The 23,447-nt window shown below is 51.2% G+C and overlaps 1 protein-coding gene across 1 annotated transcript in view; it reads left to right on the forward strand.

Moving 5' to 3' along the window:
* Window positions 1–23,447, forward strand: part of abcc2 (ATP-binding cassette, sub-family C (CFTR/MRP), member 2) — a 154,603-nt gene that overhangs the window by 5,442 nt on the left and 125,714 nt on the right. Inside the window, 3 exon segments of the mRNA XM_072479697.1 lie at window positions 808–954; window positions 7,404–7,541; window positions 15,649–15,771. Coding sequence (XP_072335798.1) covers window positions 808–954; window positions 7,404–7,541; window positions 15,649–15,771 — 408 coding nt within the window.

The following is a 23,447-nucleotide window of genomic DNA, read 5'->3' on the forward strand; positions in this document are numbered from 1 at the left end:
CCACTGTCCCCATCCAACACCCCCAGGACAGGTACAGCACGGGGTTAGATACAGAGTAAAGCTCCCCCTACACTGTCCCCATCAAACACTCCCAGGGCAGGTACAGCACGGGGTTAGATACAGAGTAAAGCTCCCTCCACACTGACCCCATCAAACTCTCCCAGGACAGGTACAGCACGGGGTTAGATACAGAGTAAAGCTCCTTCTACACTGTCCCCATCAAACACTCCCAGGACTGGTACAGCACGGGGTTAGATACAGAGTAAAGCTCCCTCTACACTGTCCCCATCAAACACTCCCAGGACAGGTACAGCACGGGGTTAGATACAGAGTAAAGCTCCCTCCACACTGTCCCCATCAAACACTCCCAGGACTGGTACAGCACGGGGTTAGATACAGGGTAAAGCTCCCTCTACACTGTCCCCATCAAACACTCCCAGGACAGGTACTGCACGGGGTTAGATACAGGGTAAAGCTCCCTCTACACTGTCCCCATCAAACACTCCCAGGACAGGTACAGCACGGGGTTAGATACAGAGTACAGCTCCCTCTACACTGTCCCCATCAAACAGTTTAAAAATGGTCACTCGGACGCCAGAAGCTTTAAAGTGCCTCTGGAGCCAGATGTGGGCAAGGTGACTGAGGACCTTCATATTTGGGCAAGAGTTGGGGGTCGGGTGGTTGGTGGGGGAGGGGGGGGCGATTATTATGGATTGCAGAATCTACGTTCTGCACGGGAGACAGCTGAATGAGGAATATTGCTGAATGACAAATGTTTAACAATATTATTGTCTTCTTCTCCGATAGGTCCTTGCCTGCCTGCTGCTCCTAACGTCAATGATTGGGTTGATCATCACACTGTTTGAAGATTTTGGGAACAGTAGAGACCCTACACCTAACAAGCTGAACCCTCTGGTTCTTTATGTGAACCCTTCCATTTATGCAGCTACTTGGGTAAGAAGCAAAATGTGGTGAATGTATTCACCATAATGCATAACACTATATCCATTGTATCCACTTAATGTAACCTTTGACCTGGAAGTGGTGATATGAGCTGCTTCCAGGTCCTGTACTGTAACCCCGGTGGGCTCCGCCCTCACCGGGGCCATATATAACCCGGCCACCTGCAGGTGGCACTCATCTGCACAACTGACTCTGGCTAGGCAAGTTCACGACTAATAAAGCCTTATGTTCACTCGCTCCCTCAGCCTCTCTGTGGATTGAAGGTATATCAATTTATTAGCCATCGACAGCACCATGGAAGCTGCTCTAAAGCCAGACAGGCTCAAACTCGACGCCCGCGCGTCCGAAGCCAAGGAAATATTTGAACATTGGCTTCGATGCTTCGAGGCCGACATCGACTCCTCCACAACGGCTCCCTCGGAGACCCTCAAACTGTGACTCCTCCAAACTCGGGTGAGCCATTGATTCTCAGTAATGATTGAGAAAGCGGCCACGTATGAGGAAGCGGTCGCAACCCTCAAGGCGCACTTCGTGAAGGCCGTGAACGAGGTGTTCGCTAGGCACCTCCTCACTACTCGCAGTCAACGTGCCGGAGAATCGCTGGACGAGTATCTGGAAACCCTGACCCTACTCGCAAGAAACTGCAGCTACAGAGATGTGACGGCGGAGGAGCGTATGAACTCACAGATCCGGGACGCCTACGTGGCGGGGGTCCGCTCGAACTATATCAGGCAGCGCCTGCTAGAAAATGGGACCTCCGACCTGCGGGACACGGTAAAGCTAGCTACCTCGCTAGAGGTGGCCTACCAGAATCTAAGCGCGTTCCTCTCGGGCCCGGCAACCCCCTCCTGGACACTACCGTCATGGCCCCCGTCGGACCCGCCTACGCCGCAGGCCTGCGCCGCGCGTCTGCCAGCCCAGCCCGGAGAACCGAAATGCTACTTCTACGGCCAGGGCCAACACCCTCGGCAGCACTGCCCAGCCCGCACGGCGACGTGCAGCGACTGCGGGAAAAAGGGGCACTTCGCGAGAGTCTGTCTGGGCCAATCTAGGGCCCAGAAATCGAAAACGCACCAAGCCCGACCCATAGGCTAACAGCCCCACAGACCCCGCAATGTGGCTGCGTGCCTGCCCAGAACGCACCCCCCCCCCGATGTGTCATTGGCATCGTGCAAATCGTGGGGGCCACCATCTTGGCCGCCGGCCCCAACACCGACCGACACATGCGACCGATGGGGGCGGCCATCTTGGTCGCCATCTTCGACCCCGTCCGACACGTGCGACACATGGTGGCAGCCATTTTGCGACCCCTGCCTCTTCGACTCCGGGAGCACGGAGAGCTTTGTCCACCCCGACGCGGTAAGACGCTGCTCCCTCCACACCTACCCCACCTCACAAACAATTTTCCTTTGCCTCCGGTCTCATTTGGTCCAGATCCGGGGGTACTGTATCGCCAACCGTTTCAAGCTCTACGTTCTCCCCCACCTCTGCGCCCCCCTATTGCTCGGATTGGATTTTCAGTGTAATCACCGAAGCCTGACCTTACAGTTCGGCGGACCCTTGCCCCCCCTCACAGTGTGCAGCCTCGCGACCCTCAAGGTCTCCCCCCCTTCACTCTTTGCGAACTTCACTCTGGACTGTAAGCCCATTGCCACCAGGAGCAGGCGGTACAGCTCGCTAGACATGGTATTTATCAAGTCAGAGATCCAGCGATTGTTGGGTGAGGGGATCATAGAGGCCAGCAACAGCCCCTGGAGAGCGCAAGTGGTGGTCGTCCGGATCGGGGAAAAGAACCGGATGGTTGTGGACTACAGCCAGACAATTAACCGGTTCACGCAACTGGATGCGTACCCCCTCCCCCGCATAGCGGAGATGGTCAACCAGATCGCGCAATACTGTGTGTTCTCCGCGGTCGATCTGAAGTCGGCCTACCACCAGCTCCCAATCCGCCCGGAAGAGCGCCACTACACTGCCTTTGAAGCAGCTGGCAGATGCTTCCACTTCCTCAGAGTCCTCTTCGGCGTCACTAATGGGGTCTCGGTCTTTCAGAGAACGATGGACCGAATGGTGGACCAGTACGGTTTGCGGGCGACATACCCGTACCTGGACAACGTGACCATCTGCGGCCATGACCAGCAGGACCATGACACCAACCTTCAGAGGTTTCTCCAGGCCGCCCAATCCCTCAACCTTACATACAACAAAGAAAAGTGTGTCTTCCATACAACCCGACTGGCCATCCTCGGCTACGTCGTGGAGTCCTAGGGCCTGACCCCGATCGCATGCGCCCCCTCACAGAACTCCCCCCTCCCCACAGCCTCAAGGCCCTAAAACGATGCCTGGAGCTGTTCTCCTACTACGCCCAGTGGGTCCCCAACTACGCGGACAAAGCCCGCCCACTGATTCAAACCACCAGTTTCCCCCTGACGGATGAGGCCCGCTCGGCCTTCAGCCGCATCAAGGCCGACAGCACCAAGGCGGCAATGCACGCGGTGGACGAGTCCGTCCCCTTCCAGGTAGAGAGCGATGCGTCAGATGTCGCCCTGGCCGCCACCCTCAACCAGGCGGGCAGGCCAGTAGCAATCTTCTCTAGGACTCTCCACGCTTCCGAAATCCGACACTCCTCGGTCGAGAAGGAAGCACAAGCCATAGTGGAAGCCGTGCAGCACTGGAGGCACTACCTAGCCGGTAGGAGGTTCACCCTCGTCACCGACAAGCGGTCGGTCGCTTTCATGTTCGACAACGCACAACGGGTCAAAATTAAAAATGATAAAATCTTGCGGTGGAGGATCGAACTCTCCACCTACAATTATGATATCAAGTATCGTCCTGGGAAGCTCAATGAGCCCCCAGATGCCCTGTCCCACGGCACATGCGCCAGCGCGCAAGATGACCGCCTTCGGGCTATCCACAATGACCTCTGTCACCCAGGGGTCACCCTGCCCATTTCATTAAGGCCCGCAATCTGCCCTTCTCCACCGAGGAGGTCAAGGCCATGACCAGGGACTGCCCAGCCTGCGCGGAGTGCAAACCGCACTTCTACCGGCCAGACAAGGCCCGCCTGGTAAAAGCCTCCCGGCCCTTTGAACGCCTAAGTATCGATTTCATAGGGCCCCTCCCCTCCATCAACCGTAATATATATTTTCTCACCATCATCGACGAGTTCTCCCGCTTCCCCTTTGCTGTCCCCTGCCCCGACATGACCTCGGCCACAGTATAGTATTAATGATGGAGCTTCCATGGAATCCTGACAGTGCAGAAGGAGGCCATTCGGCCCATAATGTCTGCCCCGACCCTTTGAAAGAGCACCCTACATATGCCTGTTCCCCCACCCTATCCCTGTAACCCCACCTAACCAGTACATCTTTGGACACAAAGGGAAATTTATCATGGCCAATCCACCCAACCTGCACATCCTGGACTGCGGGAAGAAACTGGAGCACCCGGAGGACATGGGCAGAATCTACAGTCACCCCAGGTCAAAATCGAACCCGGGTCCCCGACGCTGTGAACCAGCAGTGCCAACCACTGTGCCACCATGCTTGAAAGATTAGGTCAGGACCCCAGGAAAGTCTTCCAGTTTATCCGCTTCACAATAGCTCTGTGGTACCTAAGAGGGCAGACGGAAACTCGGTTTAAAGTCAGCTCCAAAATAAACATTAGTTAACGAGAGCACCTGTCAGTTTTTGGCTTAAACAACACGGTGATTTTGTCAAAGGATTTTTCTGTTTAAATACATTGTGGCGGATAAAGAAATTCTGCAGACTATTTTTATAAAATCTAACCTGCTAAAATGCCTCATGAAAACATTGCTGCATAGATGTACGGTAATAAAGGCACTGCACAGCATCTTCACCCTGTTCGGTTTCCCTGCTAACATCCACAGCGACCGGGGAACATTGTTCATGAGCGATGAGCTACGTCAGTACCTGCTCAGCAAGGGCCTCGCCTCGAGCAGGACTACGAGCTATAACCCGCAGGGAAACGGACAGGTGGAGAGGGAGAACAAGACGGTATGGAAGGCCGTCCTTCTGGCCCTCAGGTCTAGAAGTCTCCCCATTCCCCGCTGGCAGGAGGTCCTCCCCGACGCCCTCCACTCCATTTGATCACTCCTCTGCACAGCCACGAATGAGACCCCTCACAATCGTTTGTTTATCTTCCCCAGAAAGTCCATCTCCAGGGTCTCGCTTCCATCTTGGCTGACAACTCTGGGACCGGTCCCTCTCCGGCGGCACATGAGGAGCCATGAGACCGACCCCCTGGTCGAGAGGGTCCAGTGGCTCCACGCCAATCCCCAGTACGCCTACATCGCGCACCAGGCCGGACGACAGGATACGGTCTCCCTACAAGACCTGGCACCAGCTTGTTCCCTTTTGCTGCCCGCCCACACCCTCAGCGCGCCGTACGCCCCCCCTGGGTCCCCTGTACTGTCCCGCGTCGACACTGCCGCTACCCATCAACCCCCTGCCTACACCCACACCCCAATCGTCTCCGACACGCCGGACTGAGGCTCAAGCTCCAGACACAACGCCCCTGGAGTCACCACCTGCAACAACAGCCTCTGGCTCCGCCCTCACCGGGGCCATATATAACCCGGCCACCTGCGGGTGGCACTCATCTGCACAACCGACTCTGGCTAGGCAAGTTCATGACTAATAAAGCCTTATGTTCACTCGCTCTCTCTGCCTTTCTGTGGATTGAAGGTATATCACAAATGCATTTCACCTTGCGGGAAATGAACCATCAAAGAGGTGTATCTCCACACAATGACTGTCCGTGTGGAGTTTGCACATTCTCCCCGTGTTTGCGTGGGTCTCGCCCCCACAACCCAAAGATGTGCAGGCTAGGTGGATTGGCCGCGCTAAATTGCCCCTTAATTGGAAAAAAAGAATTGGGTACCCTAAATTTATAAAAAAAACAACTTGACAATTTGGATTACTTTTTAAATAGTAAAATCTCACCACCGTGGTTCCTCAGCTCTACACTGGGAATTTTAGCTCGGATTATAATTTCAAATATCTGGCATCGGACTTGAACCCACTGCTATCACCGCAGACTGCACTGTGCAGAGAGTGGCAGTGTGCAGAGAGTGGCACTGTGCAGAGAGTGGCAGTGTGCAGAGAGTGGCACTGTGCAGAGAGTGGCACTGTGCAGAGAGTGGCACTGTGCAGAGAGTGGCACTGTGCAGAGAGTGGCAGTGTGCAGAGAGTGGCACTGTGCAGAGAGTGGCAGTGTGCAGAGAGTGGCAGTGTGCAGAGAGTGGCACTGTGCAGAGAGTGGCAGTGTGCAGAGAGTGGCAGTGTGCAGAGAGTGGCACTGTGCAGAGAGTGGCACTGTCTGCATTGCCCAGGTCGGCCTAAATTTCTGCCCTGTTACAATTACCACGTATGCTTATAGATCTTGGAGAGGGTCAAAGGTGTTTTACCAAAATAGCACATGGGCTTTGAGTTAATGTGGCGAGGCTGAGGTATTTGGGATTTTTCACCGTACAGTTGAGAACGCTCATCAGGAGATTTAACAAGAGATGTTCAAAATTGTAAAGGATTTTTATTGAGCTAATTATAGGGAACCTTTTTACTGACTGCGGTTTTGCTAACCTGAGGGAACAGATCATAAAAGAATCAAGAGGAGGGGAGGAGAAGTATTTTCATGTGGGTGAGGCATTATGCTCTGGAACATGCTGCCTCGCAGGAAGCAGATTCAGTAAGACCTTTTTAAAAGGGAGTTGGAGAAAGACGTGCGGCTGGATTCTCCGTCCCACCGCGCCCGGGTCAGCACGCCGGCGGGATGCTCCGTTTCGCCGGCTGGCCGACGGGGTTTCCCATTGCGGGGCAGCCCCACGCCGTCGGGAACCCCCCGGGCTGCCGGCAAAACGGAGCATCCCGCCGGCGGAGAATCCAGCTCTCGGAGTGAGGAACATTTGCAAGCTGTGGGGGGAGAGCAGGGTCTTGGTGGGGTGGGGTTGTGGAACTAATTAAACAGTTCTTTCAGAGTCTTCATCTTCTTCGGCGGTCACTGGTTAACGAGTATGATTGCCTATCTGAGCATCCTCCTGGGTTCTTGCATGGACGATGGGCCTGATCATGAACCGCATCTTCGACCGGACGCTTGGTAGGTTTTTTCAGGGGGTGGGATCGGTCCTCGGACTCGAGATCGCTGGTATTCCTTTCTCAGGCTCCTCTTGCCCTCGTGTGTCCTCGGAAAATTGTGTCTCTTGAATCAGGAGGTTCCTCCAGGTGGGTCTCTGCTGAACTAGGGTCTCCCAGGCGCTGGCTTTCATGTTGTGAGTTGCGATTAGATCAAACAGTCTCCTGCTGTGTTGTGTCATTCGATGGAATGAGTTGTTCCCTCTGACTTACACGAGCAAAGGGACAGGGCAGATTGTTAATATCGGCCGCACCGGAACTTTAAATTCACCACCTAACCTTTCCGTTTTATAGATGATGATGTTGCTGATCCACGAGAGCAGAAGACGAGCCAATGACAGGAACTCCCCTTACCTTTTCATATTCTGGCTGTTGTCCATCTTGTGTGGAGTTTTTATGCTGCAGACTCTAATCAGACAGGCTGTGAAAGAGGTGGGTAACTTGGTATTATCATGGTGACATTGGGGGTTGGGGTGATTGAGGCGGTGAGGGGGGGGGGGGGGGGGGGGATGTGGATTGACAACCTGTTACGAGCACACGCACCTTGCCCAAACTTCCTGTTTACTGAAATCAGCGGCCATTTAATGAGCGATTGATTAGTTATCATCCATTTCCCAATCCTGTCCAATCAAAATTCACTCATGTACATGAAAGATTGTTATTCCCCACTGGCGGCTGGACTCGTTAAAAATTCATTTTCACTGAGTTAGATCCTCTTGGAACAATGGTTCCCAAACTGTGGGTTACGACCACCACTGGGTTCCAAACTCCCCCTCCCCCAGGACCGTGCTCACACCAGCTCCAAGGCTGACGGGACACCTGACCCTGCCCTTGTCCTGCTCGTCTCTCTGGGCACGATTTAACCAAAACACTAAGTGTCATTTTTGGGCAACTTTGGCGGGCTGCTTCCTGCCAGCTTTCCGGGTGAGATGCAGACTAGTATTCACCAGTCACGTTGGAAAGGTTTGGGAAACACTGGCTTAGAAGTAGTCGGGATGTCAAGGCTGCCTTTGAGCCACTTAGCTGTGGAAAAGAAAGAAATCTTGCGTTCCAATAGCACCTTTCATGAACTCAGGATGTCCCCAAGTGCTTTACCCGCAATGAAATACTTTTTGAAGAGAGGCCATTGTTGTAAAATGACTCTGAATGAATGAACTGTCAGCCCTCGGACATGACGGGTGATCACTCAGATGTGGAGTTGGAGAGTATCATCGGAGTGGCACCTGGCTAGAGTCAAGAGAAGGGAGGTACCAAAGGGGCCAGTTTGGAACCGGCCTGCAGAAGAACGCTCTGATACACTGTTGTGGAAAGCTAGGCGTCGGTCCTAAACATGAACTCCAACTAGAACAAAGAACCAAGAAAAGTACAGCACAGGAACAGGCCCTTCGGCCCTCCAAGCCCGTGCCGACCATGCTGCCCGACTAAACTACAATCTTCTACACTTCCTGGGTCCGTATCCCTCTATTCCCATCCTATTCATGTATTTGTCAAGATGCCCCTTAAATGTCACTATCGTCCCTGCTTCCACCACCTCCTCCGGTAGCGAGTTCCAGGCACCCACTACCCTCTGTGTAAAAAAACTTGCCTCGTACATCTACTCGAAACCTTGCCCCTCTCACCTTAAACCTATGCCCCCCTAGTAATTGACCCCTCTACCCTGGGGAAAAGCCTCTGACTATCCACTCTGTCTATGCCCCTCGTAATTTTGTAGACCTCTATCAGGTCGCCCCTCAACCTCCGTCGTTCCAGTGAGAACAAACCGAGTTTATTCAACCGCTCCTCATAGGTTCCCGTACCAGCCTCCCCGAACAGGCGCCGGAATGTGGTGACTAGGGGCTTTTCACAGTAACTTCATTTGAAGCCGACTTGTGACAATAAGCAATTTTCATTTCATTCATTTCATAGCTAATGCCCCCCATACCAGGCAACATTCTGGTAAATCTCTTCTGCACCCTCTCTAAAGCCTCCACATCCTTCTGGTAGTGTGGCGACCAGAATTGAACACGATACTCCAAGTGTGGCCGAACTAAGGTTCTATACAGCTGCAACATGACTTGCCAATTCTTATACTCAATGCCCCGGCCAATGAAGGCAAGCATGCCGTATGCCTTCTTGGCTACCTTCTCCACCTGTGTTGCCCCTTTCAGTGACCTGTGGACCTGTACACCTAGATCTCTCTGACTTTCAATACTCTTGAGGGTTCTACCATTCACTGTATATTCCCTACCTGCATTAGACCTTCCAAAATGCATTACCTCACATTTGTCCGGATTAAACTCCATCTGCCATCTCTCCGCCCAAGTCTCCAAACAATCTAAATCCTGCCATATCCTCTGACAGTCCTCATCGCTATCCGCAATTCCACCAACCTTTGTGTCATCTGCAAACTTACTAATCAGACCAGTTACATTTTCCTCCAAATCATTTATATATACTACAAACAGCAAAGGTCCCAGCACTGATCCCTGCGGAACACCACTAGTCACAGCCCTCCAATTAGAAAAACATCCTTCCATTGCTACTCTCTGCCTTCTATGACCTAGCCAGTTCTGTATCCACCTTGCCAGCTCACCCCTGATCCCGTGTGACTTCACCTTTTGGACTAGTCTACCATGAGGGACCTTGTCAAAGGCCTTACTGAAGTCCATATAGACAACATCCACTGCCCTACCTGCATCAATCATCTTTGTGACCTCTTCGAAAAACTCTATCAAGTTAGTGAGACACGACCGCCCCTTCACAAAACCATGCTGCCTCTCACTAATACGTCCATTTGCTTCCAAATGGGAGTAGATCCTGTCTCGAAGAATTCTCTACAGTAATATCCCTCCCACTGACGTAAGGCTCACCGGCTTGTAGTTCCCCGGATTATCCTTGATACTCTTCTTAAACAGAGGAACAACATTGGTTATTCTCCAGTCCTCCGGGACATCACCTGAAGACAGTGAGGATCCAAAGATCTCTGTCAAGGCCTCAGCAATTTCCTCTGTAGCCTCCTTCAGTATTCTGGGGTAGATCCCATCAGGCCCTGGGGACTTATCTACCTTAATATTTTTCAAGACGCCCAACACCTCGTCTTTTTGGATCTCAATGTGACCCAGGCTATCTACACACCCTTCTCCAGACTCAACATCCACCAATTCCTTCTCTTTGGTGAATACTGATGCAAAGTATTCATTTAGTACCTCGCCCATTTCCTCTGGCTCCACACATAGATTCCCTTGCCTATCCTTCAGTGGGCCAACCCTTTCCCTGGCTACCCTCTTGCTTTTTATGTACGTGTAGAAAGCCTTGGGATTTTCCTTAACCCTATTTGCCAATGACATTTTGTGACCCCTTCTAGCCCTCCTGACCCCTTGCTTAAGTTCCTTCCTACTTTCCCTATATTCCACACAGGCTTCGTCTGTTGCCAGCCTTTTAGTCCTGACAGATGCCTCCTTTTTCTTTTTGACGAGGCCTGCAATATCTCTCGTTATCCAAGGTTCCCGAAAATTGCCGTATTTATCCTTCTTCCTCACAGGAACATGCCGGTCCTGAATTCCTTTCAACTGACACTTGAAAGCCTCCCACATGTCAGACGTTGATTTACCCTCAAATATCTGCCCCAATCTAGGTTCTTCAGTTCCTGCCTAATATTGTTATAATTAGCCTTCCCCCAATTTAGCACATTCACTCTAGGACCACTCTTATCCTTGTCCACCAGCACTTTAAAACTTACTGAATTGTGGTCACTGTTCCCGAAATGCTCCCCTACTGAAACTTCTACCACCTGGCTGGGCTCATTCCCCAATACCAGGTCCAGTACCGCCCCTTCCCTAGTTGGACTGTCAACATATTGTTTTAAGAGGCCCTCCTGGATGCTCCTTACAAACTCTGCCCCGTCTAAGCCTCTGGCACTGAGAAGAGTCCCAATCAATATTGGGGAAGTTGAAATCCCCCATCACAACAACCCTGTTGTTTTTACTCTTTTCCAAAATCTGTCTACGTATCTGCTCCTCTATCTCCTGCTGGCTGTTGGGAGGCCTGTCGTAAACCCCCAACATTGTGACTGCACCTTTCTTATTCCTGATCTCTACCCATATAGCCTGGCTGCCCTCTGAGGTGTCCTCCTGCAGTACAGCTGTGATATTCTCCCTAACCAGTAGCGCAACTCCGCCACCCCTTTTACATTACCCTCTATCCCGCCTGAAACATCTAAATCCTGGAACGTTTAGCTGCCAATCCTGCCCTTCCCTCAACCAGGTCTCTGTAATGGCAATAACATCATAGTTCCAAGTACTAATCCAAGCTCTAAGTTCACCTGCCTTACCCATAATACTTCTTACATTAAAACATATGCACTTCAGGCCACCAGACCCGCTGTGTTCAGCAACTTCTCCCTGTCTGCTCTGCCTCAGAGCCATGCTGGCCCTATTCCCTAGTTCTCCCTCAATGCTCTCACCTTCTGACCTGTTGCTCCCGTGCCCACCCCCCTGCCATACTAGTTTAAACCCTCCCGTGTGACACTAGCAAACCTCGCGGCCAGGATATTTATGCCTCTCCAGTTTTGATGCAACCCGTCCTTTTTATATAGGTCACACCTGCCCCAGAAGAGCGCCCAGTGGTCCAGATAACGGAAACCCTCCTTCCTACACCAGCTGTTTAGCCACTTGTTTAGCTGCTCTGTCTTCCTATTTCTAGCCTCACTGGCACGTGGCACAGGGAGTAATCCCGAGATTAGAACCCTAGAGGTCCTGTCTTTTAACTTTCTGCCTAGCTCCCTGAACTCCTGCTGCAGGACCTCATGCCCCTTCCTGCCTATGTCGTTAGTACCAATATGTACAACGACCTCTGCCTGTTTGCCCTCCCCTTCAGGATGCCCACTACCCATTCGGAGACATCCTGGACCCTGGCACCAGGGAGGCAACATACCATCCTGGAATCTCTTTCACGTCCACAGAAGCGCCTTTCTGTGCCCCTGACTATAGAGTCCCCTATGACTATTGCTCTTCTGCGCTTTGACCCTCCCTTCTGAGCATCAGAGCCAGCCGTGGTGCCACTGCTCTGGCTGCTGCTGTTTTCCCCTGATAGGCTATTCCTCCCGAAAGTATCCAAAGGGGTATACCTGTTCGAGAGGGGGACAACCACAGGGGATTCCTGGACTGACTGCCTGCCCTTTCTGGTGGTCACCCATTTCTCTGCCTGCACCTTGGGTGTGACCACATTTATATCACTGCTATCTATGACGCTTTCCACCACCTGCATGCTCCTAAGTGCATCCAACTGCTGCTCCAACTGAACCATGCGGTCTGTGAGGAGCTCCACTTAGGTGCACTTTCTGCAGATGAAGCCATCCGGGACGCTGGATGCCTCCCGGACCTGCCACATCTCACAGTCAGAGCACTGCACCCCTCTAACTGACATTGCGTCAATTAATTAGTAAATTAAATTTAAAAGTTTTTTTTTAAAGTTACTGTTAACTATATGTTTTCTAGCACTAGATTTCTATTATAAATGTGAAATCTAAATACAGTACTCTCCGATCTCTGGCTTCGATACCCCTCTAAATTATAATTAAATAATTATGTTTAATTAGTTTAACAATGCTTAATTTTTTTAATTTAGTGTAGATTCCCAACCAGCCAATCATTTCACAGCTTTTCTGTAATGTCACTTCAGTACCCCCCCCCCCCCGCCCCCCACTCACAATTTGAAAAGGTAATAAAAGTAAAAATGAGTAAAAATCACTTACTTACCTTCTGAGGGTCTCAGATGCTCTCAGGTTCTATCCCTGCAGATTAAAAGTTACAGGCCAGAAGAAAGAGAGAGAACAAAACAGTAGGGGAAAAGCACCTTCTCCCACTCTGCACCAAATTACCTCACTGCACCAAATTACCAAGTTCCAAATTTCCACTCTGGATATGTCTCACTCCGGCTGTGTCTCCTTGACTTGCGCAACTATCAATGCAAATGTAGGGTGAACTTCATGTCAGCACCAAATGATGGCATGGTGCATAGTACACCATTTATCATTAATTAACCCCAACCTCACCATGAGATACCCACATCTCATAAACTCATAGAATTCCCACAGTGCAGAAGGAGGCCATTCGGCCTATCAAGTCTGCACTGAGCCTCTGAAAGAGCACCTTATCCAGGCCCACTCCCCCGTCCTATTCTCGTAACCCCATAACCTAACCTGCACATCTTAGGACACTAAGGGCAATTTTCCATGGCTGATCCACCTAACCTGCACATCATTGGGCTGTGGAAGCAAACCGGAGCACCCGGAGGAAACCCACGCAGACACGGGGAGAACGTGCAGACTCCGCACAGACAGCCACCCGAGCTGGGGATCGAACCCGGGTCCCTGGTGCTGTGAGGCAGCAGTGCTAACCACTGTGCCGCCCCTGAGGAACAATATTCCATCATCTAATGGTTCTAGGTGTTGCCCTTCAGGCAGTCAGTTGCTGTAATTATTTTATCACTTACACCTTTCAAAAAGTATTTACCAGAATGGTACTAGGGATGAGGGTCTTCAGCTACATCGGGAGACTGGAGAAGCCAGAACTCTTCTTCTTAAATCACCATTCAGTTAGATCCTGGCTGGTCTTCTGCTCAACGCCACTGTCTTGAACTACCTCCATATCCCTCGATGTCTTCAATATCTGGACATCCATCGATCTTGAACATGGTCAGTGACTGAGTCTCCACAGCCAATGAGGTCGAGAATTCCAACGGTCCACACCCTCTGGGCGAAGACATTCCTTCTCATCCCCGTCCTAAATGGTCCACACTTATTCTGAGACTGTGCCCCCTGGCTTTAGACCCCCCACCCTTCCCCACCCTGTTGAGCCCTGTACGGATTTTGTTGGCTTCAATGAGATCAGGCGGCAGGAGGCGGCCAGCGATTGCTGGAGGCGGGATCTTCTAGTCTTGGGCACACCCGCCCGCTGGTTTTCCCTGCGGTGTGGGGTGGCTTCAATGGGAATTCGCATTTCCAGCAGCGGGAATCCTGCCGCACCTCTTCCCACCGGGAAACACGAGGCTTGGAGAAATGGGAATCCCGCCCCACCTCTCATTCTTCTAAAGTCAAGAGAGTACAGGCCCCTTCTCCTCAATTTCTCTTTATAATGCAGTCGATTTATATAAAGATATTTATATATCGTATTTTATATATATATAAATGCACTATTTTACAATCTAATTGACAGTGACTATTTACCTCATTGAAGATCAGTTACCCTCTAGTGTCTTATTAAATGCCTCAGTCACTTCCACGTCAACACCAAACTGACCATCTCAGGCATACATGATCATTGGTTGGTGGATGGCTGCAGCGTTGTTACAAACCCTGCAAAATATTTGCAAGACACGCTCCATCTCTTCATACCCGGGCAGCCACCTGTCTCAAAAGGCCACCCATTAGCGAGGAGATCCAACACCTAATCAGCTGTGCAAGCTTAGGCCTCTACAAAGGCCGCAGCGAGTGTTTGTCAAGAAAGACCCCCACAGGCCAGCAAATATCCCAGTGTACAGAGAGGTTGTCCACACTCCTGTACCGCAGCGAGAGCTGGACTCTCTGTCAGCGGCCTATAAGAGCCCAAAAGAAACTCCATCAACGTGGCCCCCAGATTCACGGGAAGGCTGTCGAACAAATCAAATTGTTAATGTCCTTTTTGACGCCAGTTCCAGAAGCATTGAGACAAAACTTTGATGGATTGGACACTGCATCGGGTTGGCCAAAATAAAGTGTCTTCCCGCGAGGTTTTCTCAACTCTCAATTGGCCAGCATTCCGGGGGGGGCAGCACGGTAGCATTGTGGATAGCACAATTGCTTCACAGTTCCAGGGCCCCAGGTTCGATTCCGGCTTGGGCCACTGTCTGTGTGGAGTTTGCACATCCTCCCCGTGTGTGCGTGGGTTTCCTCCGGGTGCTCCGGTTTCCTCCCGCAGTCCAAAGATGTGCAGGTTAGGTGGATTGGCCATAATAAATTGCCCTTAGTGTCCATAATTGCCCTTCGTGTTGGGTGGAGGTGTTGACCTTGGGTAGGGTGCTCTTTCCAAGAGCCGGTGCAGACTCGATGGGCCGAGTGGCCTCCTTCTGCACTGTAAATTCTATGATAATCTATGAGAACAATTCAGAGACACTCTGAAGCTCTCCCTGGAGCGAGACAGCATTGACATTAAAGACGAGGAGGATTTTGCACTCAGTTGTTCAGAATGGTAACAACTTGTCCATTAAGCTGGATCCTGCTTTGAGTGATCACATCTTAATGATGAGACAGAGAGAGGGTAGAGAAAAAAAGACAAGGAAGTTTATTCTGCACTCCAAATCCCGCTTAAGAAAAGATCTGCGAGTCGGGAATCTATCTGTGCAGTCACATGAAGATCATCGGCAGAAACTCATGGCCCTGGAAAGGGGCCACCCTTGAATCGAGGGACAGTCGGCAATGGTCACAATTTATAATGTTGTAGTTTGCTTTCACTGCTCGTGTTGGTGCTCAGCAATGGTGTTAACCTGCTGATTGTGTTTTCACTCGTCTCTCACTCCTCCGCAGCAAGGTCCTCCAGATTTGCCACGTTTCTCATTGTTTTGCATCTCCTACGTTCTTGAATGGACCTCATTCATTGTCTCCTGCATTTCTGATGTATCTTCAGAAGATAAAGCTGCTGCTGAGAAGGTCAGTTTTACAGTTTACAGTTTTCTTCTGAGTAAACTTTGTTTCCCAAAAATGTGCTGGGAAAACTTTCTATCACTGGAACTAGGCAGAGTAAAGCTCCCTCTACACTGTCCCCATCAACTCCCAGGACAGGGACAGCACAACGTTAGATACAGAGTAAAGCTCCCTCTACACTGTCCCCATCAAACACTCCCAGGACAGGTACAGCACGGGGTTAGATACAGAGTAAAGTTCCCTCTACACTGTCCCCATCAACTCCCAGGACAGGTACAGCACGGGGTTAGATACAGAGTAAAGCTCCCTCTGCACTGTCCCCATCAACTCCCAGGACAGGTACAGCACGGGGTTAGATACAGAGTAAAGCTCCCACTACACTGTCCCCATCAAACACTCCCAGGACAGGTACAGCACGGGGTTAGATACAGAGTAAAGCTCCCACTACACTGTCCCCATCAAACACTCCCAGGACAGGTACAGCACGGGGTTAGATACAGAGTAAAGCTCCCTCTACACTGTCCCCATCAAACACTCCCAGGACAGGTACAGCATGGGGTTAGATACAGAGTAAAGCTCCCTCTACACTGTCCCCATCAAACACTCCCAGGACAGGTACAGCACGGGGTTAGATACAGAGTAAAGCTCCCTCTACACTGTCCCCATCAAACACTCCCAGGACAGGTACAGCACGGGGTAGATACAGAGTAAAGCTCCCTCCACACTGTCCCCATCAAACACTCCCAGGACAGGTACAGCACGGGGTTAGATACAGAGTAAAGCTCCCTCTACACTGTCCCCATCAACTCCCAGGACAGGAACAGCATGAAAAATTAAATGAAAATCACTTATTGTCACAAGTAGGCTTCAAATGAAGTTACTGTGAAAAACCCCTAGTCGCCACATTCCGGCACCTGTTCCGTGAGGCTGTTACGGGAATTGAACCATGCTGCTGGTCTGCCTTGATCTGCTTTAAAAGCCAGCGATTTAGCCCAGTGTGCTAAACCAGCCCTGTTGTTAGATAGATGGTAAAGCTTCCTCTAAACTGTCCCCATCAACACTCCCAGGACAGGTGCAGCACGGGGTTAGATACAGAGTAAAGCTCCCTCTACACTGTCCCCATTAAACACTCCCAGGACAGGTACAGCACGGGGTTAGATACAGAGTAAAGCTCCCTCTACACTGTCCCCATCAAACGCTCCCAGGACAGGTACAGCACGGGGTTAGATACAGAGTAAATCTCCCTCCACACTGTCCCCATCAAACACTCCCAGGACAGGTACAGCACGGGGTTAGATACAGAGTAAAGCTCCCTCTAAACTGTCCCCATCAACACTCCCAGGACAGGTGCAGCACGGGGTTAGATACAGAGTAAAGCTCCCTCTACACTGTCCCCATCAACACTCCCAGGACAGGTGCAGCACGGGGTTAGATACAGAGTAAAGCTCCCTCTACACTGTCCCCATCAAACACTCCCAGGACAGGTGCAGCACGGGGTTAGATACAGAGTAAAGCTCCCTCTACACTGTCCCCATCAACTCCCAGGGCAGGTACAGCACGGGGTTAGAGACAGAGTAAAGCTCCCTCTACACTGTCCCCATCAAACACTCCCAGGACAGGTACAGCACGGGGTTAGATACAGAGTAAAGCTCCCTCTAAACTGTCCCCATCAACACTCCCAGGACAGGTGCAGCACGGGGTTAGATACAGAGTAAAGCTCCCTCTACACTGTCCCCATCAACTTCCAGGGCAGGTACAGCACGGGGTTAGAGACAGAGTAAAGCTCCCTCTACACTGTCCCCATTAAACACTCCCAGGACAGGTGCAGCACAGGGTTAGATACAGAGTAAAGCTCCCTCTACACTGTCCCCATCAAACTCTCCCAGGGCAGGTACAGCACGGGGTTAGATACAGAGTAAAGCTCCCTCTACACTGTCCCCATCAAACACTCCCAGGGCAGGTACAGCACGGGGTTAGATATAGAGTAAAGCTCTCTCTACACTGTCCCCATCAAACACTCCGAGGACAGGTACAGCACGGGGTTAGATACAGAGTAAAGCTCCCTCTACACTGTCCCCATCAAAAACTCCCAGGGCAGGTACAGCACGGGGATAGATACAGAGTAAAGCTCTCTCTACACTGTCCCCATCAAACACTCCCAGGACAGGTACAGCACGGGGTTAGATACAGAGTTAAGCTCCCTCTACACTGTCCCCATCAAACACTCCCAGGACAGGTACAGCACGGGGTTAGATACAGAGTAAAGCTCCCGCTACATTGTCCCCATCAAACACTCCCAGGACAGGTACAGCACGGGGTTAGATACAGAGTAAAGCTCCCTCTACACTGTCCCCATCAAACACTCCCAGGACAGGTACAGCACGGGGTTAGATACAGAGTAAAGCTCCCGCTACAGTGTCCCCATCAAACACTCCCAGGGCAGGTACAGCATGGGGTTAGATACAGAGTAAAGCTCCCGCTACATTGTCCCCATCAAACACTCCCAGGACAGGTACAGCATGGGGTTAGATACAGAGCAAAGCTCCCGCTACATTGTCCCCATCAAACACTCCCAGGACAGGTACAGCACGGGGTTAGATACAGAGTAAAGCTCCCTCTACACTGTCCCCATCAAATACTCCCAGGACAGGTACCGCACGGGGTTAGATACAGAGTAAAGCTCCCTCTACACTGTCCCCCTCAAACACTCCCAGGACAGGTACAGCACGGGGTTAGATACAGAGTAAAGCTCCCTCTACACTGTCCCCTTCAAATACTCCCAGGACAGGTACAGCACGGGGTTGGATACAGAGTAAAGCTCCCTCTGAACTGTCCCCATCAAACACTCCCAGGACAGGTACCGCACAGGGTTAGATACAGAGCAAAGCTCCCTCTACACTGTCCCCATCAAACACTCCCAGGACAGGTACAGCACGGGGTTAGATACAGAGTAAATCTCCCTCTACACTGTCCCTATCAAACACTCCCAGGACAGGTGCAGCACGGGGTTAGATACAGAGTAAAGCTCCCTCTACATTGTCCCCATCAAACACTCCCAGGACAGGTACAGCACGGGGTTAGATACAGAGTAAATCTCCCTCTACACTGTCCCCATCAAACACTCCCAGGACAGGTACAGCACAAGGTTAGAGACAGAGTAAAGCTCCCTCTACACTCTCACCATCAAACACTCCCAGGGCAGGTGCAGCACGGGGTTAGATACAGAGTAAAGCTCCCTCTACACTGTCCCCATCAAACACTCTCAGGACTGGTACAGCACGGGGTTAGATACAGAGGAAAGCTCCCTCTTCACTGTCCCCATCAAACACTCCCAGGACAGGTACAGCACGGGGTTCGATACAGAGTAAAGTTCCCACTACACTGTCCCCATCAAACACTCCCAGGACAGGTACAGCACGGGGTTAGATACAGAGTAAAGCTCCCTCTACACTGTCCCCATCAAACACTCCCAGGACAGGTACAGCACGGGGTTAGATACAGAGTAAAGCTCCCTCTACACTGTCCCCATCAAATACTCCCAGGACAGGTACAGCACGGGGTTAGATACAGAGGAAAGCTCCCTCTTCACTGTCCCCATCAAACACTCCCAGGACAGGTACAGCACGGGGTTAGATACAGAGTAAAGCTCCCTCTACACTGTCCCCATCAAATACTCCCAGGACAGGTACAGCACGGGGTTAGATACAGAGGAAAGCTCCCTCTTCACTGTCCCCATCAAACACTCCCAGGACAGGTACAGCACGGGGTTAGATACAGAGTAAAGCTCCCTCTACACTGTCCCCATCAAACACTCCCAGGACAGGTACAGCATGGGGTTAGATACAGAGTAAAGCTCCCTCTACACTGTCCCCATCAAACACTCCCAGGACAGGTACAGCACGGGGTTAGATACAGAGTAAAGCTCCCTTTACACTGTCCCCATCAAATACTCCCAGGACAGGTACAGCACGGGGTTAGATACAGAGGAAAGCTCCCTCTTCACTGTCCCCATCAAACACTCCCAGGACATGTACAGCACGGGGTTAGATACAGAGTAAAGCTCCCTCTACACTGTCCCCATCAAATACTCCCAGGACAGGTACAGCACGGGGTTAGATACAGAGGAAAGCTCCCTCTTCACTGTCCCCATCAAACACTCCCAGGACAGGTACAGCACGGGGTTAGATACAGAGTAAAGCTCCCTCTACACTGTCCCCATCAAACACTCCCAGGACAGGTACACATGGGGTTAGATACAGAGTAAAGCTCCCTCTATACTGTCCCCATCAAACACTCCCAGGACAGGTACAGCACGGGGTTAGATACAGAGTAAAGCTCCCTCTACACTGTCCCCATCAAATACTCCCAGGACAGGTACAGCACGGGGTTAGATACAGAGGAAAGCTCCCTCTTCACTGTCCCCATCAAACACTCCCAGGACAGGTACAGCACGGGGTTAGATACAGAGTAAAGCTCCCTCTACACTGTCCCCATCAAATACTCCCAGGACAGGTACAGCACGGGGTTAGATACAGAGGAAAGCTCCCTCTTCACTGTCCCCATCAAACACTCCCAGGACAGGTACAGCACGGGGTTAGATACAGAGTAAAGCTCCCTCTACACTGTCCCCATCAAACATTCCCAGGACAGGTACAGCATGGGGTTAGATACAGAGTAAAGCTCCCTCTACACTGTCCCCATCAAACACTCCCAGGACAGGTACAGCACGGGGTTAGATACAGAGTAAAGCTCCCTTTACACTGTCCCCATCAAATACTCCCAGGACAGGTACAGCACGGGGTTAGATACAGAGGAAAGCTCCCTCTTCACTGTCCCCATCAAACACTCCCAGGACATGTACAGCACGGGGTTAGATACAGAGTAAAGCTCCCTCTACACTGTCCCCATCAAATACTCCCAGGACAGGTACAGCACGGGGTTAGATACAGAGGAAAGCTCCCTCTTCACTGTCCCCATCAAACACTCCCAGGACAGGTACAGCACGGGGTTAGATACAGAGTAAAGCTCCCTCTACACTGTCCCCATCAAACACTCCCAGGACAGGTACACATGGGGTTAGATACAGAGTAAAGCTCCCTCTATACTGTCCCCATCAAACACTCCCAGGACAGGTACAGCACGGGGTTAGATACAGAGTAAAGCTCCCTCTACACTGTCCCCATCAAATACTCCCAGGACAGGTACAGCACGGGGTTAGATACAGAGGAAAGCTCCCTCTTCACTGTCCCCATCAAACACTCCCAGGACAGGTACAGCACGGGGTTAGATACAGAGTAAAGCTCCCTCTACACTGTCCCCATCAAATACTCCCAGGACAGGTACAGCACGGGGTTAGATACAGAGGAAAGCTCCCTCTTCACTGTCCCCATCAAACACTCCCAGGACAGGTACAGCACGGGGTTAGATACAGAGTAAAGCTCCCTCTACACTGTCCCCATCAAACACTCCCAGGACAGGTACAGCACGGGGTTAGATACAGAGTAAAGCTCCCTCTACACTGTCCCCATCAAACACTCCCAGGACAGGTACAGCACGGGGATAGATACAGAGTAAAGCTCCCTCTACACTGTCCCCATCAAACACTCCCAGGACAGGTACAGCACGGGGTTAGATACAGAGTAAAGCTCCCTCTACACTGTCCCCATCAAATACTCCCAGGACAGGTACAGCACGGGGTTAGATACAGAGGAAAGCTCCCTCTTCACTGTCCCCATCAAACACTCCCAGGACAGGTACAGCACGGGGTTAGATACAGAGTAAAGCTCCCTCTACACTGTCCCCATCAAACACTCCCAGGACAGGTACAGCATGGGGTTAGATACAGAGTAAAGCTCCCTCTACACTGTCCCCATCAAACACTCCCAGGACAGGTACAGCACGGGGTTAGATACAGAGTAAAGCTCCCTTTACACTGTCCCCATCAAATACTCCCAGGACAGGTACAGCACGGGGTTAGATACAGAGGAAAGCTCCCTCTTCACTGTCCCCATCAAACACTCCCAGGACATGTACAGCACGGGGTTAGATACAGAGTAAAGCTCCCTCTACACTGTCCCCATCAAATACTCCCAGGACAGGTACAGCACGGGGTTAGATACAGAGGAAAGCTCCCTCTTCACTGTCCCCATCAAACACTCCCAGGACAGGTACAGCACGGGGTTAGATACAGAGTAAAGCTCCCTCTACACTGTCCCCATCAAACACTCCCAGGACAGGTACACATGGGGTTAGATACAGAGTAAAGCTCCCTCTATACTGTCCCCATCAAACACTCCCAGGACAGGTACAGCACGGGGTTAGATACAGAGTAAAGCTCCCTCTACACTGTCCCCATCAAATACTCCCAGGACAGGTACAGCACGGGGTTAGATACAGAGGAAAGCTCCCTCTTCACTGTCCCCATCAAACACTCCCAGGACAGGTACAGCACGGGGTTAGATACAGAGTAAAGCTCCCTCTACACTGTCCCCATCAAATACTCCCAGGACAGGTACAGCACGGGGTTAGATACAGAGTAAAGCTCCCTCTGCACTGTCCCCATCAAACACTCCCAGGACAGGTACAGCACGGGGTTAGATACAGAGTAAAGCTCCCTCTACACTGTCCCCATCAAATACTCCCAGGACAGGTACAGCACGGGGTTAGATACAGAGTAAAGCTCCCTCTACACTGTCCCCATCAAACACTCCCAGGACAGGTACAGCACGGGGTTAGATACAGAGTAAAGCTCCCTCTACACTGTCCCCATCAAACACTCCCAGGACAGGTACAGCACGGGGATAGATACAGAGTAAAGCTCCCTCTACACTGTCCCCATCAAACACTCCCAGGACAGGTACAGCACGGGGTTAGATACAGAGTAAAGTTCCCGCTACATTGTCTTGATATTGCGCTTTATTCCCAAACTCCAGAGTGATATATTCAACAGTGATAGTTAGACCATTTCACCCTGATTACCCGTTGGGAAAGTTTTGCGTGCAAGTCCTATCAAATTGAGAGTACCCCAACATCAATAAAATGCAAAACGTTATAATATAATATAATCTAATATTCTTTCCTGCGCTGCACACACTGACGGGCAGGGCACGTATCAGCGTAATCACATGGAGGGGGCTACCTGATCACTAAGGACGAAAAAGGAAACTCTGCCATTCTGTAATACAGACCGACTCCCCAGTTAAGATAATAATAATCTTTATTGTCCCAAGTAGGCTTACATTAACACTGCAATGAAGTTACTGTGAAAAGCCCCTAGTCGCCACATTCCGGCACCTGTTCGTGTACACTGAGGGAGAATTCAGAATGTCTAAATTACCTAACAGCACGTCTTTCAGGACTTGTGGGAGGAAACCGGAGCGCCCGGAGGAAACCCACGCAGACACGGGTAGAGTGTGCAGACTCCGCACAGACAGTGACCCGAGCCGGGAATCGAATCTGGGACACTGAAGCTGTGAAGCAACAGTGCTAACCACTGTGCTATTGTGCTGCCCATATTCAGCCTTTTTTTAGGCTCACAATGCAATCAATCTGTGCTGGCTTTGAACAGTGCTGACTTGACATCTAATTCTTTCGATATGTTTTGTGAAAGAGCAGCTCTTACACTTTACCTGATGTAGCAGCACCATTCAGTGATGGCCAAAGTTTCTTTTTTACTAATTCCC

The sequence above is a fragment of the Scyliorhinus torazame genome, chromosome 16 (genome assembly GCF_047496885.1).
Source record: "Scyliorhinus torazame isolate Kashiwa2021f chromosome 16, sScyTor2.1, whole genome shotgun sequence".
Taxonomy (NCBI): Eukaryota; Metazoa; Chordata; class Chondrichthyes; order Carcharhiniformes; family Scyliorhinidae; genus Scyliorhinus; species Scyliorhinus torazame.